This window comes from Vombatus ursinus, unplaced genomic scaffold, assembly GCF_900497805.2.
Source record: "Vombatus ursinus unplaced genomic scaffold, bare-nosed wombat genome assembly UNPS02014825.1, whole genome shotgun sequence".
In the NCBI taxonomy this organism is placed as follows: Eukaryota; Metazoa; Chordata; class Mammalia; order Diprotodontia; family Vombatidae; genus Vombatus; species Vombatus ursinus.
The window spans coordinates 1274211-1291287 of record NW_020954603.1 but is presented as its reverse complement, the minus strand read 5'-3'; the positions used below and the strand labels follow the sequence as shown (position 1 = coordinate 1291287).

General features: G+C 52.8%; 1 protein-coding gene across 8 annotated transcripts in view; it reads left to right on the top strand.

Annotated features, from left to right (window-relative positions):
• MKNK1 (MAP kinase interacting serine/threonine kinase 1) overlaps positions 1 to 16590 on the top strand; it is a 47169-nt gene extending 30579 nt beyond the window's left edge. For 7 of the 8 annotated variants that reach the window (XM_027838208.1, XM_027838212.1, XM_027838205.1 and 4 more), the window contains 7 exons: positions 449 to 553; positions 4538 to 4593; positions 10617 to 10712; positions 11972 to 12166; positions 12936 to 13100; positions 13720 to 13763; positions 15182 to 16590. In XM_027838208.1, coding sequence (XP_027694009.1) covers positions 449 to 553; positions 4538 to 4593; positions 10617 to 10712; positions 11972 to 12166; positions 12936 to 13100; positions 13720 to 13763; positions 15182 to 15410 — 890 coding nt within the window. In that variant the 3' untranslated portion in view covers positions 15411 to 16590. The remainder of the gene's footprint in view (positions 1 to 448; positions 554 to 4537; positions 4594 to 10616; positions 10713 to 11971; positions 12167 to 12935; positions 13101 to 13719; positions 13764 to 15181) is intronic. The other variant, XM_027838211.1, reaches the window with a different exon arrangement.
• The last annotated feature ends 487 nt before the right edge of the window (positions 16591 to 17077 follow it).

Genomic DNA, 17077 nt, shown 5'->3' with positions numbered 1-17077 from the left:
AGCTCAGTGGCTCAGGACTTGGAATACAGAACACCTGGCTTCAAATCTTGTCAGTCACTCGCTAGCTGCATCACCCTGGGCATGACACTTAATTTCTGCCTCCCTCAATTTCCCCATCTGTAAAATGGAGGGAGTAATAACACTTACCTCCTGGGGTTGTTGTGAGGATAAAATGAGATAATATTTGTAAAGTGCTTAGCAAACCTTCAAGCATTATAGAAATGCCAAGCTCTTATTATTACAATGGTTCCTGCCTCATTCTTTTTGAGCCAAACTGAACAAATGTGGGGGACAGTTCAGTGTCACCAGTATCGACTCAGACACGTCCCAGCACCATACTAAATCCCAGAAGATTGCAATGTTCCATCACTGAATTGTTTGACTAGCTGGTGTCTAACAAATTCTTTTTTCTTTATTTCCCTCTGTCCTCTTCTCTCTTTCACCAAAGGCTCTATTTTGACCCACATCCAAAAACGAAAGCATTTCAATGAACGGGAAGCTAGCCGGGTGGTCCGTGATGTCTCCTCTGCCCTGGACTTCTTGCACACAAAAGGTGAGTGATCCAGACCTCTTGGTGCCCTTCTCTGTAGACCCACTGTACTTGAGGCTCTTCAGAGGGTTGGCCTGGCCTGACTGCTTGTCAAATGCTTTGGGGTTTGATGGATGTTCTAGAGCTCAAAGGGGGCCCAAAGTCTCTTCTTTCTCAACTGGAATTCTGTTTAAGCCGTGTCTCTAACTGGGAGACTATGACTTTTGCTAGTTAAATGAAGGTCAATTATGTCAGGGGTCATAAGACGGCTCCCTCCTACTCCATGCCCCAGCAAGCAGCTGTGCCCCTTCCCAAAGCCCTCTGTCAGTGAGGTCTCTTGGCTAGCCCCCTGCTCACTTTCAGTAGCTGTGGCTAGCCATCACCTGTTCATTCTTAAAAAGTGATTGAACCCAGAGAGTTGGCACAGGTGGTACTCTGGGCCTGACTTTCTCAGACTCTTGTTGTGGGCCTCCCCCACCAGGCAGGTGCTCTGTGCAGCAGTGCCCCTCTCCCCACCAGGGGTTGGGTGTGTGTGTGTATATACTGGGACCCCCTGTAAATGAGTGTGTGTATGCACAAACTTACAGGCATCTGTCTAGAGGCCCACACAGATTCATTCTGAAGAGTGTGCCAAGTTAAAAATCGCTGAGAGTCTGTGTGTGCACGCTTAGAATCTAATGCTTTCTTGTATCCTAACATAGAGATGTATCCTGGGCTTGGATCAGTAGCAGACTTCTCATTTACATGTGTGGGTAGATAGTTTTCATTCAATAGATTTCTATTTTTAAAATGGCTTCCATTCCCTTTGTAAACTTTCGGGTCAACAAAGTTTTTGCCCGTGGCCACTCTTAGGTGGGAGATGTATGTCAGCATCATCATCTTCAAAGATACTGAAGTCTAGAAAAGTTCATTGGCTTGGCCTCCTGGTCACGCCTCACCCAGGCAGCAAGGCGGGGCTGGAGTCAGACCTTAGCGTGAGGCATCCTTTCAGTCCTCCTGGGATGCCTCGGCCTCCTGCCCCACCACCACCATCCCACTGCCTTCCATGCAATCACCTCCTGTGGATGAGATAAAGAGGTTGAGAACACAGGCCCGTGGCTCTGTAGGAGCTTACAGTCTTGTGGGGGGAATAACGCACAATATAGGTGTGTATGAACGTGTTGGGGGCAGGGGGCAATGTGCATGCACACACACGCATCCATGGGAGGTGAAATCCAGACAAAGAAATGCTTTGTGTCCCAAGACTTCACTCCTGAGAGAGAGAGTGTGAGTGTGTGTGTGTGTGTGTATGGGTATGCATGCGTGTGTGTATGCGCGCACATTCTTTTGGGAATGTTGGGTCTGAGGTGTGTGTGCTCATGAGCACTGGCTGGGGAGGACGGCTGAGCCTGGGCCATAACAGCAGCAGCAGGAAAGAACAGTTAGCCAAGCCCATGATCTCTGCTTCTGTGCTCTGCCTTTTCCTGAGACGATTGTGCAGGAGCCCGACGGAGGCTTTGGGGGATTGTGTAGCTGTTTCCAGACACGTTTGCATGTCACACACCATGGACTTCAAACATTCTCCTGAGCTCAATCAAGGTGAAAGGCTTTACTTCAGTGAATTAGCAGGGAGAATTCAAAGGTTGTTAAGTTCCACAAACACTGAGCCCTCAACGAGGGAGGGCGGCTGTCTTTGCCAGACCCTGGGGGCAGGTGTAGTTATAACAGTGGGTCCTGTCCTCATGGAACCTTATAACCAAGTAGGGGAAAGAAACAAGCGTTTATTAAGTGCCTGCTGTGTGCCTGGCACCATCCTAAGAGCTTTACAAAGATCACCTCATCTGATCTTTGCAATAACCCTGGGAGGGGCTCTTATCCCCGTCTTACAGTTGAGAAAACTGAGGCAAACAGAAGTTAAGTGACTTTTGTCCAAGGTCACATGGCTAGGAAATGTGAGGTGGGATTTGAATTTGGGTCTTCCTGACTCCACCCCTAGCTCCTTGGAATTATAGGGCAAAAATACCTCTAATAATGATAAATATAAAAATATCTGTTGTACAAAGTAACATAGAAGTGTCTAAGAGAGGTACAGACACTGCTCTACTGGCAAAGACTGGAGTGTGTGCTATGGATTTTAGCCAGAGTTTGTTTTTAGGGCCAAAACGTCCCACTGCAGAGGTCTACTCTGCAATATGCCATACACGTGTGTGCACACACAGTCATGTTCCCTGGAGAAGTCTGCCATGTGATACATCACACATGTGTGCATATACACAGTCATGCTTCCAGACTGTATTTTCCTTCCTTCCTCCTTGTGTTTGTGTCTTCCCTTCACCAACTCGCAGCCCTCCCTCAGACAGTGTGGTGGTTGGGGGCAGCATTTGCACCTGGGAGGAGAATTCTAGGGAGTATCTGATGCGTGGCAGGTGTGATGAATGGCGGAGGCTCCGTATCTGAAGGCCGGGAAACGCGCAGGTAACACCTGCCTGACAAAGATTTACAACGTCTCCCCACCTGCCGCTGTCGATTGCAAAAGTGGGTCACACCTCCTGGAGATCCCTCATGGAGGGGGCTGGGCTCTGGCCAGCTTCCAGGTGTGTGCTGGGGGCCGAGGGGGCGGGGCTGGGGGCTGCAGGCATCTAGGAATGCTTGCTCCCCCACCGCCAGTCTGCTCCATCACATGGTCCTCAAAGTGGCTGAAAAACGATTGCCGACCAAACCTCGTAGTTTGATAAATAACTTTGCTCTGCCAAGATGGATGGGGCCTCAATGGTCAGCCTGGAAACAAGGTCTGTACTTTTCACATACCGGCCACGCTGCGGCGGAACCTCTGGGAAATCGGGGGAAGGCGGGCTGGCATCCAGCGGTTCTCAACGCTTCCAGGCCGGGGGTCCCTGGCCTGTCGCCTGGCCCTGGGAAGTTGGAGGCGAGGGGCACCCCCGGCCACCTTTGGAAACATTAGCCATAATGGGAAAGAGCTGCCAGTGGTTGCCTGGCTCCATTTGGGCAAATTGGAACTTGGTTGCTGTGGGTTTTCATTCAATTAGGAGACTTGGATGAAGTCGCTGGCTCTGCAGCGCTTCCTGCTGAAGAGGCTGGCAGGCGCGCTGGGGGGGTCACTTTCTGGAAGCGACAGTTTCTGAAAAGCTGTGGTGCCCAGAGCTGAGCCTGTAGGAACTTCTGTAAAAGGAAATCTAGTATTTCCATTGAGTTCCATGACAGTGATGACAAGCTGGCTGTCCCTAGGTCTCAGGCCCATCATCTCTGCTATAGACCAGGAGGCCACTGAGACCCCTGCCATGCCAGTTCTTGTCTGGGGAAGTGTAGAGCTCACCTGCTCTTTCTGCCCTGAGCTGGAGTCAGCCTCCCAGCTTCCCAGGTGCCTGTGGCCGGCTGCTGGTCACGTGCTGGGAGGCTCCCACAGGAAAGAAAGGGTCATGGTTCTGTGCCCTGGAGGTCCCCTCCGAGGACAGCAAGAGCTTTCTATCTCCCCCTCATCCCTCGGGTGCCCCAACCCCCAAACAGCCGGTTTGTTCTGCAGCTGGAGGAGGGCAGGGGAATCAGGCAGGCATCAGGAGCCTTGTTAACACTTGGTCCACTGGAAATTCGGGGTATCCTATATGGCAGAAAGCTTTTGCTGTGGCCGCGTGAGAAGAAATGAGGTAAAGTGGTGCGAGTCCCCCCGAGTCCCTCCTAAATGAGGACCTAATTATTCCTGTACTGCTGGGTGGAACGCTGGGGGCTGCTGGGCTCTTTACTGCCCTCAGCTTGTCCTCCCTCGCGGCAGCACTGAGAGGCGGGTGGCTTGAAGTCAGTTGACTGTTGCGGCCTGGCTTCTGCAGGCTCCCGAGTCAGCAGGGCCCACCCTGTGGCCCTGCTTACTTCTGTCTCCTGCAGCTCGTTAATTTTTTAATGTACCATAATTGGGAATTAATCTTTGAGCAGCAGCATTTGAAAAAAATTAATTGTGTGTGGAATGTCTAATAATTGTATGTGTTTTAACCATTTCTTTCCGTCCCCTCATTTCAGGCATTGCTCACCGAGATCTGAAGCCAGAGAACATACTGTGTGAATCTCCCTCTGAGGTACTTTGGGGCCATCGACGCTGGGGTGGAGGGAGCCCACCGCTGGCCCCGTGTCTCTGGAAGAGCGCCAGCTACAAGCAAGCTTGCTCACCGGCCATGTGGCTGGACCCCAAAGGGTTAATCTCTCAGCACGTGTCCTTCTGGTACTCGCTCTCGGCAGCGGTGAGGCGAGCTTGGTAGCTTGTTGAGTTTTTAAAATATGTTTAATCTGCACAAAATAAATGCTTTCTGAGGTGGCCAGCGTTGAAACCCTTTGCAGACTCCTTCTGGAAGGAAAGCCTCAGTTTGGCATAAGCATTTCCCTGTGTATTTAAGGTACCAGGCATATTGTGGAATAGTAGAAAAAGCCCTGGCCCTGCACCAGAAGACCTCAATTCCAGGCCTGTCTGTAGCACTAGCAGGGTGACAGCTGGTGAGGTGCTTAGCCTCAGTTTCTTCCTCTGTAATATGGGGGTGACACTACCGAATTACCTCCTTCCCAGGAGGTAAATGAAGTGGTTGCAAACCTGAAAGTACCGTCTTATTACAGCAGCAAAGAATGACGAATCCGTGCATGTTTCTTCTACTTCAATCCTAGTTCCAAAGAGTATTGCTTTCAATTCATGCCTGTAATTTAGAAGCTAAAAATCAGGAGCGTAGAATTGCAGACCCGGGTTGGAGGTCCAAGGTCTGGTCCAGCCTTTGTCGGCAGGATGCATCCTGTCATCAAGTGGTTATTCAGCTCCTGCTTCCAGACTCCTGGGATGGCGGATTCACCACCCCCCAGGCAGCCCATTCTGGTCTTAAGTGATTAACTAGGAGAAACCGGATCCGGATCAGGGCCCTAGTATTAGCTCACAAGAGCTGGAAGTGAACATGGAGATCACCTGGTCTAAGCCTTTCAGTTTACAGGTGGAGAAACTGAGTCCCTCTGACCTTCTGTGACCCCACCCTATCTCTTGCTTGAGGTGAAAATTTCCCTTGTTTTGAACTGAAATCTGTGTCCTTGTAGTTGTCACCAATGACTCCTAATTTTGCCCTTTGGGGCCAGACGGAACAAGTGTGTTCCCTTTCCGACGTGGCTTCCTGCCTCTGATATTTAAAGAGCAGTCCCACAAACCTTTAAGCCTTTTTTCTTTTCTTTTCTTTTCTTTTTCTTTTTCTTTCTTTTTTTTTTTTTAGGCAATTGGGGTTAAGTGACTTGCCCAGGATCACACAGCTAGTATCAAGTGTTTGGCCTGAGGCCGAGTTTGAACTCGGGTCTTCCTGACTTCAGGGCCAGTGCTCTATCCACTGCGCCACCTAGTTGCCCTTTTAAGCCTTTTCTTTTCCAGGTTAAACATCTCTGGTTCCTTCAGCTGGTCCTCATGTGGCCTGCTCTCCCGGTTGCCCTCCCAGGGATGTTGACTGGCCTTTGGTGACTCTTGGTACCTAGGGCTGAGCCCAGCACTCCAGCGGGCCTCTCTCCTCCCTGGCTTGTGTCTTCCTGCAGTTAGGCCTAAGGTCACATTTGTGTTTGGGGCTGCCACCCCACACCAGTGACTTGTACTGAGCTTGTAGTCACTAAAATCCCCAGACTGAGACACACCCATATCTGGCTGTGCCTCCCCTAGCTTGTATTTGGGAAGTCAGTTTTTTGAACTCACGTGTAAAACTTTACGTTTATCCCCTAGTAGGTTTCATCTAATTCAGCTCGGCCCAATGTTCTAGTCCAGGGGTGGGGAACCTGCAGCCTCGAGGCCACACGTGGCCCTCAAGGTCCTCAAGTGCAGCCCTGTGACTGAATCCAAACTCCACGAGGTCACAGGTTCCCCACTCCCGTTCTTGCCTATCGTGATCCCTTTTTAAAAAATAATGATTTATTGACATCTTATTTTTTACATCCCTAGAATTTCTCCCAATATCCTTTCTTTTCCCTTCTCCCAGAGAACCAATCCTCCTAACAAATATTTTTTAAAGAAAAAGAGAAAGAGAAAAAAGAATCAGCAAAAGCAATCAGTACATCAAAAAAAGTCTGAAATCAGAGCAAATGCCCCTTCTCTCCATGGACCCCCACCCCTCCTCTCCATGGACCCCCCTCCTCCTCTCCATAGACTCCCCCCCTCCATGGACCCTCCCCCATGGACCACCACTCCTCCTCTCCGCGGACCCCCCTCCTCCTCTTCATGGACCCCCCCTTCCTCCCCTCCATAGACTCCCCCCCACCATGGACCTTCCACCTCCATGAAAGATGGGCAGAGGTGGTCTTTTCTCTCTCTCACTTGAGGCCTGGCGGGATGTTTGTCATTTTGCTACATCATTGAATAGATTGCCTTCCTGGTGCTACTTCATATATTCCTTTACTTTGCATCAAGTTGTGTTCATTTTTCCAGGCTTCTCTGTATTCGTTTTCTCTTACAGCACAGCAAGAGGAAGATTCTGTTCCATTCCTGTTCCATATTTTGTTTAACAGCTCCCTAGGAGATGAGCATCTGCTCTGTTTCCAGTTCTCTGCTCTCACAAAAAGTGTTGCTTTAAATATTTTGGTGCATTTGGGGACTTTCTTCTTATCAATGACCTCCTTGGGATGTATGCCCAGTAGTGAAATCTCTGGACATTTTAGTTACTTCCTTTGTGTAATTTCAGATTGCTTCCCAGAATGGTGTCATTGATTCACAGCTCCACCAACAATGCACCTGCGTGCCTCTCTTCCCACAACCCCTCCCTCACTGACTATTCCCATCTTTTGTCATCTTTGCCAGTTTGCAGGGAGTGAGGTGAAACTTCAGATTGTTTTGCTTTGCATTTCTCTTCTTATTAGTGATTTGGAGCATCCTTGCATATAGTTGTTAATAGTTTGCTATTTTGAGAATTGTTTGCATCCTTTGACCGTTTATCAGTTGGGGGAGAAGAGCTTTCAGAGATCTTTGGCAGTGACTCAGCTCTCCCATCCGCCAGTTCTTTCAGCTCCCTCTAATGTAGTTGTCTGGGCCTTGCAGTTTGAACACTTCAAGGGCAGCTATGTGCTCTCTCATTCTCTTTACTTATCTTGGTTTTCATGTTCCCCATTAGCCATTTTTGGCTTGATCTTTCTGCTCTGAGTCCAAATCTGGCCACAGAAACTTACTAGCTGTGTGACCCTGGGCAGGTCACTTAACCCCTGTTGCCTCCAAAATAAATAAAATCCCTACTAGGCCTAAGTCTTTAAAAAAAAAGGAAGAAAAACAAAGATTCTTCTCTTTGGCAGAGAAGAGAGACAGAGAATGGGAGTTGAGTGGTTCTGCCTTCTCTTCATGCTTTGTTACATTCCCTGTGAGATCTTGGGTGTGCCCCCTCTGTAGGCCTCGGCTCCTCCTTGAAATGAGGGCAGGGGATCGCTCAGGGGCTCTGAGCTCCATCGCAGCTGCTGATTGATCTCCTCGTCTTGTGTCCAGTGGGGCAGCAATAATTGTGTGATTCGCACCGAGCTGAGAAATGCCTGAGGCGGGATTAGAGCCAGGCCTCCAGCCTCTTCTCCCCCCCCAAACCTTGCCCTCTGGGCTTTTCAGCGACTTCTCCTGGGCCTGCGTCACCCTGCTGTCTGTAACCTCCGTTGATTACCTGCCTTCGCTCCTGTCTCCTTTGTGGGGCTTTGTTTTCTTGGTGTATTTTGACGTGAACGACTTCCCAGTCAACCTCCCTCCCGACCAGCTTTCCCTGAAAGACAGACCAGCCCCCCATTAAGCCGAGCCATGCAGTCTAGTGACTGGGGCCAGTGGAACAAGGTGTAGAGCTTGCTGTTTCTTACCAGAGGGAAGAAGGATGCTCGTTCCAATGTCCGTCCTCTGAAACCTGCAGCAGCCGTAGCACGTTGGATCTGAATTCTGATGTCTTCTCGTGGTCTTCATTTACATCATTAGTACATATTGAGGAAGCATTCATCAAGCACTCTTCGTTTCGTCGTCTGTATGAGCCGGGAGGGCCCTCCAAGGCCAGAGAGGAGCGACGTATCTGAGGTCACGCAGGCTAGAAATAGCTAAGCCAGGACTGGAACCCAGGCCCTCCGCCTGTAGACCCAGCATGCTTTCTCCTTCCCGTGCGGGTCCTGCTTTTTGACTCTGTGGCTTTTTAAAGTCAGTGGGTAGGGCAGCTAGGTGGTACAGTGAGTAGAGCACCAGCCCTGGATTCAGGAGGACCTGAGTTCAAATCCGGCGTCAGACACATAACACACACTAGCTGTGTGACCCTGGGCAAGTCACTTAACCCCATTGCCTAACCAAAAAAAAAAAAGAAAGTCAGTGGGTGAGGTCAGTGCACATCCACATCCTTCTCCTCAGAATTATTCACTTTATAGCATCAGGATTGCATTCTCGATTTTTATTTTTGGTTGTGGGATCCTGTCTCTCCTTTTTCTGAACCTTGGGAAAAATCTGTTCTCCCAAGATGTGGGGAGGGTCTGGGTCAGCCTTTGCCTGGATTTCCTCTCCTGGACCATGGCCACTCCCCTCCCAAGGCATCCCATTCTTTCCCCTGCAGGAACAGCTTCGTCCTTGTTGGTCAGTTTCAGATCCAGAGAGCAGGCCCCCCAACTTTTGAAAGGTGAGATTAAAGAAAAGCAGGATGCTCTTGTGCAAAGAGAGGACCCCACAGAAGGCCAGACTGCCCCACCTCCTGTCATGCCTGCATCCCGCCTTTGGGCACAGCCAGTGATCTGCCCCCACAAAAGTATTGCTTCTGGTTTCTCTCCCATCAGTCTTCTGCTTTTCAGTTCTCTTCCAGGCTTTGCCCTCTTGGGTTTCTGGGTTTCCCCACATAAGTCTAGTTTTTCAATCTGACTTTTTTGTCCCCTTTAAATGAGGTCGACCTTTCCAAAGCCATGTGGAGTTATGGATTCCACCCCACTAAATCTGAGTGATGCCTGCATGATCACATTTGCCTGCTTGGGTTGGGGTCGCTATAGCTTTCCATCTGATGTCCCGCCCCACTGGGGGATGGGCTGCCCCTCCTGTACTGGTCCAGGGTGTTTTAGGGGAGGGAATTCCATTGGTGTGTGGGTAGGACTGGGCGGTCCCTTCCATCTCTCACTGTGACCTTTGTTATGATGCAAAGGGAGTCAGCAATGTCCAGACCTGCAAGAGGGCTCCAGGGTGTGAGGACTGGAAAGAAGGGATCTATTGAGGAAGCGGCTGGCCGTCAGGATATGTCAGGTGGTGGATATGATTGCCAGGGGGTGGAGGTATTGCGTCCAGGCCAGTTCTCCCAGTAGTTTGGCAGCAAGAAGGAGGAGAGAAAGAGGACCAGAGGTGAATGATTGGAATGGTCTAGGGAAGGCTTTTTAGGATTGCGCGAAACTGTCTGTGTTTGTGGACAGATCAGTGAGGGGATTAAAGGTTCATGAGAAAGGTGGTGACTTCTGGATCCTGGCCCTGGCAGAGATAGGAGAGAATGTGGGATTGGCCTTAGTTACGAGTAGTGATGGGCTTTTCTGTGGGAAGATGATGGTGCTGGGCTTAGGGGCGCGGAGGAAGCCAGACTCAGGCAGAAGAGCTTGTGATGTATGCCACCTCTTAGCTGGGTGACCTTGGGCACATCTCTCCCCCCATTCCTTCCCAGCACAACCTTTTGTGGTTCTCCAACTCCGGGGAACAGCTGACTTCTATAGGAAGGGGTCCGGGCAGGACCAGAACCCCACACTGGGAAATGCTGGCACTGGGGTATTGAGGGAAGCCAGCGCATCCTGGCCGTGGTTAGCAGGACTCCTCTGAGGAGGGGCCTCGGGGAGCTGAGATGGCTGAGCCTGGTTAGATTGTCTTAATGATCTCGTGACACCACGTGGGTCAGGGCAGCCCCACACTGGCTGTGACCAGGCCAACTGTATTGTTGGTCAGCCACGTGGAGACGTCAGTCTAAACCAAGGGCTTAACGTAAGTTCACCGGAGAAGCTTCCGTAGACCGGGAGCTCTGTGAGGGTGGGCGCTGGGCAGAGCGCCAGGCTGTCTCTGTCTCTAGTCAGACCACACTGAGCCAGTGGTTGCTGTAACCTGGACATCAGTCACCTGTGACCTTGCACTCTGGGTCCATTCCAGGTGTCCCCAGTGAAGATCTGTGACTTTGACCTGGGCAGCGGTGTGAAGCTGAACAATTCGTGCACCCCCATCACCACGCCGGAGCTGACTACGCCGGTAAGTGTCCTGGACTCCAGGGTCTGTTCCTGGGTCCTGTCACCCTCTGCCCCCTCCCCCACAACAGCAGCCTTCAGGGAGCACTGTCCAGGCAAGATGCTGACAGGACAAAGGAAGGGACCACCCAATGTCTTCTAGGCCCTGGAGTTCTTTTGGGTGGAGTCCTATTCTAATGAGGCTAGCCTTCTGGGCCTCCTTGATATCTATGAAGTAAAGCATTCCAGGCTCTCAGTCAGTCCACAAACATTTATTAGGCCCTTACTGTGTGCCACGCTCTGTGCTAGGGGCTGGGGATGCAACTCCAAGCAAAAAGAAAGGCGGCCCCTGGCCTCAGGGAGCTTACAGAGGCTGGGCACCCCCTCCTTCAGTGGGGGGAGCCGCCGCCCTGCAGGGGCCCGACCGCACCCCTTAGCTTGGGCCGCCCACTGTTGCCATCTCCTGCCTCCATCCCCCCCCCCCCCATCCCCCCCGATCCCAAGGGGAGCCGGCAGCCGGCTCAGAGTGTGAACATCAGTTGGTCAGCACACATTTTAGAACACCTACTGTGGTCAGGCACCATGCTGGGTGCTGGAGGTACAGAAGATGGGAAACTTCCTGGCCTCAGAAAGAGCTTGCATCCTGTGGGGGTGAGAAGGACGACGTCCGTGTGTCCAGAGTATCCTCTGAAAAGCTGTTAAAAGCGTAAAACGACAGACTTTGAGACAGCCCGCCTGCATGTGTGCAGAATAAGGGAACCTTCTTAGGAAGGGAAGGCTCTTGTTGGGGGGCTTCCTAGAGAAGATGGTGCTTGAGCAGAAGGGAGGGAGGGAAGGATTCTCCGAGGGGAAGTGAGGAGGGAAGATGGTCCAGGAAGGGGACTTAGTGACGTGAGAAGGGAAGGTCCCATATGAGGAATTCCAAGAAGTCTGGTTTTTCTGGACTACCACTATCCACTGCGCCACCTGGCTGCCCAAAGAAGCGTACTTCTGATGTCGGGAAAACCTTCCCAGCATGACTGCTGGCGGAGGGGGTGGGCGCGTCCTCCAGGGGCTGGAAGGGAGGCTCCTCTCGGCCAGGTTCTCCCGGGCTTGGCCTGGATTTCTTTTGGGAATCTGTGTAGCCGTGAGAATGTGCTGCTGAGCACTGGGCAGCAGGCGCTTGGAGGCGGGATTCAGTGCCTGCGGCACACTTCTGAGACGTCAGGCGTGTTCTCTGTGTTCTGTGTGCAGCGGGGGCTCAATAGGTGCTCTCCCTGCATCTCCCTCTTCTCCTCTCCCCAGTGCGGCTCAGCCGAGTACATGGCTCCCGAGGTGGTCGAAGTGTTCACCGAAGAAGCCACTTTCTACGACAAGCGCTGCGACCTGTGGAGCCTGGGGGTGGTTCTCTACATCATGCTCAGTGGCTACCCCCCGTTCGTGGGCCACTGTGGCACCGACTGCGGCTGGGACCGGGGAGAGGTGTGCCGAGTATGCCAGGTGAGGCCCGGCCCGCGGCCCCTGCCGCGGCAGCCTCCAGGCACCAGGATCCTGCAGAAGGCCAGGCCTGGCTGCCCTAATGAGCCCGCCCTGGATGTTGGCCAGGGCCGCGGCGGGCACCAGCCCTGTGTGCCCTGGAGGCATCAGAGTGGTGCAAAATAGGAATAGAAAAACCCCGGAGGAGCGCTCAGCCAGCGCTGATTAAGCTCCTACTGTGTGCCATTGCACTGGGGGTCCAAAGAAAGCCAGATGACAGCTCCTGCCCATCTGAGGGGGTGGTGGTGAGATGACAGCAGGCTCATCATCGTCATAGTTGGCATTTCTAAACTTCTCTCACATCATCACATTTGATCCTCTCCCCTACCCTGGAAGGGAGGTGCCATTGTGATTCCCATTTTGCAGATGAAGAAACTGAGGCCAGGAGGGTATAGTGACTGTCACAGGGTCACACAGTAAGTGTCTGAGGCGAATCTGAACTCTGGCCTTTCTGACTCCACGTCTTGTACCCTTTGCTACCCTGTCTCCTCAGTACCGCTAATCACAGTTGTATTTGATATTTTAGAGGGTGCAGAAGTCATTTCCTAGAGGCTCTACTCGGGGCTCCCCAGAACAGTACAGGGACCCCAGCTCCCCCTCTTCATTTTGCACCTGAGGAAACTGAGGCCCAGAGGAGTGAAAGGTCAGCCCAGGGCTGATTCCAGGGAGTCAGGAGCAGGACAGATGGACTGGAGTGGCCCATCGTGAAGGTGACCGACCCTTCTCTCCCCAGGACAGGCTTTTTGAGAGCATTCAGGAGGGGAAATACGAGTTTCCCGAGAAGGACTGGGCGCACATATCTCCAGAGGCCAAAGACCTCATCTCCAGGCTTCTCGTGCGTGATGCCAAGCAGAGGCTCAGCGCCGCCCAGGTCCTGCAGCACCCCTGGGTGCAGGGGGTGAGTGTCCAGGCATCCCAAGCCCCGGCCAGAAAGCAGAAGGGGTGTGGGTGCTGCCCCTGTCAGGGCCGGGCCCGGGTTTGAGTCCCGACTTTCCCACTTTCTAGCTGTGCGGCCTTGAGTGAGTTCCTTTGCCTGTGGGCCTCGGTTTCCCCATCCGTAAAAAGAGAGAAATGGACTCAACCACTGAGGTCCTTTCTTGCTTTCAATCCTGTCACTCTCTGATTCTGAGTCTAGCAGATTCAGCAAATTTGAGCCAATCGCCACCTCCGAGCCTCAGTTTCCTCATCAGTAAAATGGGGTGCTGATGCTTGCACTATTCTCCTTCCCAAGGTGGTTGTAAGGAAAACACCGTGAAATGGGAGGCATTGTTAATACGTGGAACTTCATAGTTTACAGAGTTCTTCTGTCCCCAGGAAGGGGAACACCACAAAAGTTATCACACCCACTTTATAGATGAGTAAACTGAGGCTCTCAGAGAAAAAAGAAGCGACCTGGCTAAGGCCACACATTGAGACTCTTCCTGCTCCCCTGTGTCTGGAGCACGGCGGTGCCAGCCGGGTCCTGGGGGGAGGGAGGGTCGGCTGTGCCCTGCAGCTCTCTGTCCTTCCTATTTCAGCAGGCTCCGGAGAGGGGACTGCCCACACCGCAGCTGCTGCAGAGGTAAGGAGGCCTGGGATGGGTCCTGCGTCCTCCACCAAGCCCTGGGAGTTGGGTAGGGCAGGGCCTCCGAGAAGTTCAGTGAGCTGCCCCTAGCTCTCTTCTCTTCCTCATCCAGCGCTTAGTGCGGTGCCTGGTACATAGTAGGTGCTTCCTAAATGCTTGTTGATCTGCCCGGCTCCCAGGCCTGGGTCCACTTTTCTCCCCTCTCTTCTCTCTGACCTAGCATCCCGATGACTTCTCAGGGTAACAAGGGGCGAGCCAGCTCAGCCCCAGCTCCCCGGTGTTGGGCCCACGGGGGCTGAATGTGACCTAGACGACCCTTTAGCCTGGGGGTGGGGGGTGATGCTTGTTCCCTTGCAGAGGGGCCTTGCTCCCCATCCTCCTCATGTGACTTTGGGGCCATCCCCCACCCCTGGCAGTTGTATGTTTTCTGTGCATAGATAGGCCTCTTGACCTGCCCCCTAGGGCGACAACAGCTGATAAGCCTGTGAAAACAGATCCTAGAATTCACCCCACGCTCAGACCCAACTAAGCGATTATGGGGTGATCCCGGGGGCCACAGCCCCACAATGGCTTGGGAAGCTGGGACTCAGGGCAGTAGCACTCTTGGGTCTGAGACTGATGTTCCATCAAACTCAGGAGGACTTGGAGGTCCCAGGGAGGTTCTGCCTGCCTCCACCCCGAGGATGCCCTCTTACTTGGGATCAGGAGGGGCCTCCCACCCCGTAGAGTTGGGCATGTTTAGAAAGCCCCGCCCTCCCCTGCCCCTAGCTGGTTTATTCCTCACGAGCAAAGCTGCTCCCATTTCTGGAGTGGCCGGGGTCATCCTGCCAGGCTTCCAAGCCCAGTTGCTCCCTCCACCTTAGCAGACTGTTGTACCTATGGAGCCCGGGCTTTTCCCCATACTGATCCCAGAATGCCTCAGGGCTATTCCCAAGCATCCTTCCCCTTAAACAGTAGACAGATTGAAAAAAAAAAATGATTGTTTCCTGTGTAGCAAACACTGCAGGTCCTTGAGGACACAAGGAGAGAAGCTTCCATTCTAATACTGGGACACCACACACAGGGGAGAGGTGGCCTTTGGTTTGGGAGTGGGCACTTTGGTTTGGAAGGTTGCTGGGATGGGGAGGGGGCCTTAGCAGAAGACGCTGACGCCTCCCCTCCAGCAGTGGGCCCAGTGCTAAAGGTAGCTCCCAAGAAGCGGTTTCCCAGGATGCTTTGGGCCTGCAGTAGCATCCGTGGGATAATTGCTCAGCCTCCCAGGAGAAGGCCTTGGCAGTTGGATGGAGGCATTCTGCAATATTGAGCTGTTTGCTCATTTTAATCCGCATGCAGAAGTGTTTGCTGAGGGGCGAAGGCCGGGGTCCAGCTGGACAATGGGCTGAGCCGTTTCCTCCCCTCCCCGGCTCTCTCCTCAGGAACAGCAGCACCAAAGACCTGACGCTCTTTGCAGCCGAGGCCATCGCCCTGAACCGCCAGCTCTCCCAGCATGAAGAGCATGAGCTGGGGGAGGAGCAGGAGGCGCTGAGCGAGGGCCTGTGCTCTGTCAGGCTCTCCCCGCCTTCCAAGTCCCGCCTGGCGCGGCGGCGGGCCAAGGCTCACGCCAGCCGCCATGGTGAGCCAGAGCCTGCTCTGGAGGCCCTCTGACGGCGGGGCTCCACGTCCACTCACCTACGGTAATGGCTCCCAGGTGGGGAGGCCGGGCACCCTTCTGCCGCCCGGCCATCCGTTCCTCAGCATCTTCTCGGCTCCAGCGTGTCTATCTCTGGCCCTGCACTCGCTCACAAACACAATTCATCTCCTTCTCCCCCTGCCTCCCCTTCTGGTAATTCTGCTATTCCCCAGGGGGCCTTGAGAATGAAGCTTTCTCCAAGGAGGTTGTCATTGGAAAAGATAACAGTCACTTGTCACTTTGACTAATAGGGTCATTTCATCTAGCTCCTGAGTCCAATACGAGCACCATTGCTGCTCTGAGTCAGGTTTGAAAAGTATTTAGGTGGTTGCCGCCGTCCAGACAGCAGGCCTCTCCCTCCCTCCCAGCTCCATCCACCCATGGCACGCACGGCTCCCTTGTGCCACTCTGCGGCCTTCTCGCCTTCTCCCAGGGAGGGCCGGGTGAGCCCCCACCACATCGGTCCCTCCCCTCCTTCCTCCCCCGCACCAACCTCCAGCTCGGGAGTGGAAGAAGAGGCAGCGTTCCGATTTTCCAGTTCAAGAAATCAGATCCATCTTCCCATTTTCAGCCTGTCCCCAAGCACATGAAATGCATCGGTCTTGTCTCGCTATGAAGGAACTGTCCCTAGTGCATCAGCCTCTTCCTCCTTTGTACTTGCTGCTAAAGTCCATTTAAAAAGAAGAAAACAGTGTTAGCTGTGCTGTGCTGGCAAGGAAGGTCCATGGGTACGGCGGACCTGCAGGCACTCCGGAGAAGAAGCTGGAGTCTGGCTTCTTTGTCCTCTCTGGGCCTGGGAGTTTGAAGCTTCTCCCTTCCTCAGCCAATCTGTCAGCCCGACCATCGTGGTATCCAGGGTTGACTGGGAATCACAGAAGAATGTGGATCTGAGAAAGGCAGAGGGGAAGGGGGTCGACCTGAGGGGCTTAGAGCTGGAGGTGGCTGGGCAGGAATGAGGAGGAGCTGCTGCCCCACAGTAGGTCAGAGTAGGTTGGCATCAGCCTTCTGGAGGTCCAGAGGTGCTAGTGGATTTTTATATATTGTGCTGTATGGATGACTAGCATTAAGAAATATGAACATGCCTATTTAAGACTTTTATACACTGACAATGGTGTTTTGAGCTGTAGTTTTAATAAAATTATTTTTAGTATAGTCGGAGTATTGTCCTTGGTGTGTTCAAGACCCCTCCAAGGGGTGGGGCTGGGGATATGTTTCACGGTAGCTTCCCTCCCACTTGATTTAATCATTAACCTGGATTTTAGCTCAATTCAACCCACGATTTTTAAGAGCGAGCCTGCCTGCCATGTCTGTACAAGGCCTAACCTGCCACAGCCCCTGCCCTCCACGTGCTTACACTCTCCTGGGGGACACAACTTGTAATCCAAGGTGGGGGGTGTGATGGGGGAGCAAGCAGCCAGGGTGGCCCTGCCTGTGCTCATTTTTGGAGGGAGAGGAGTTTCAGGGGCTAGAGATGAGAAAGTGCATCCCAGGCTGGGTGGGGATAGACCTGTTTGAATAAGCAGCAGCTAGGGGGCGCCACACTGCATGAGCATGCATGCATCTCTCTCAAGCCTTGAATTGAGGGAGCACTCTCACATAAAACATTTAAGCACCTACTAAGTGCCAGGCACTGCGTAAGCAC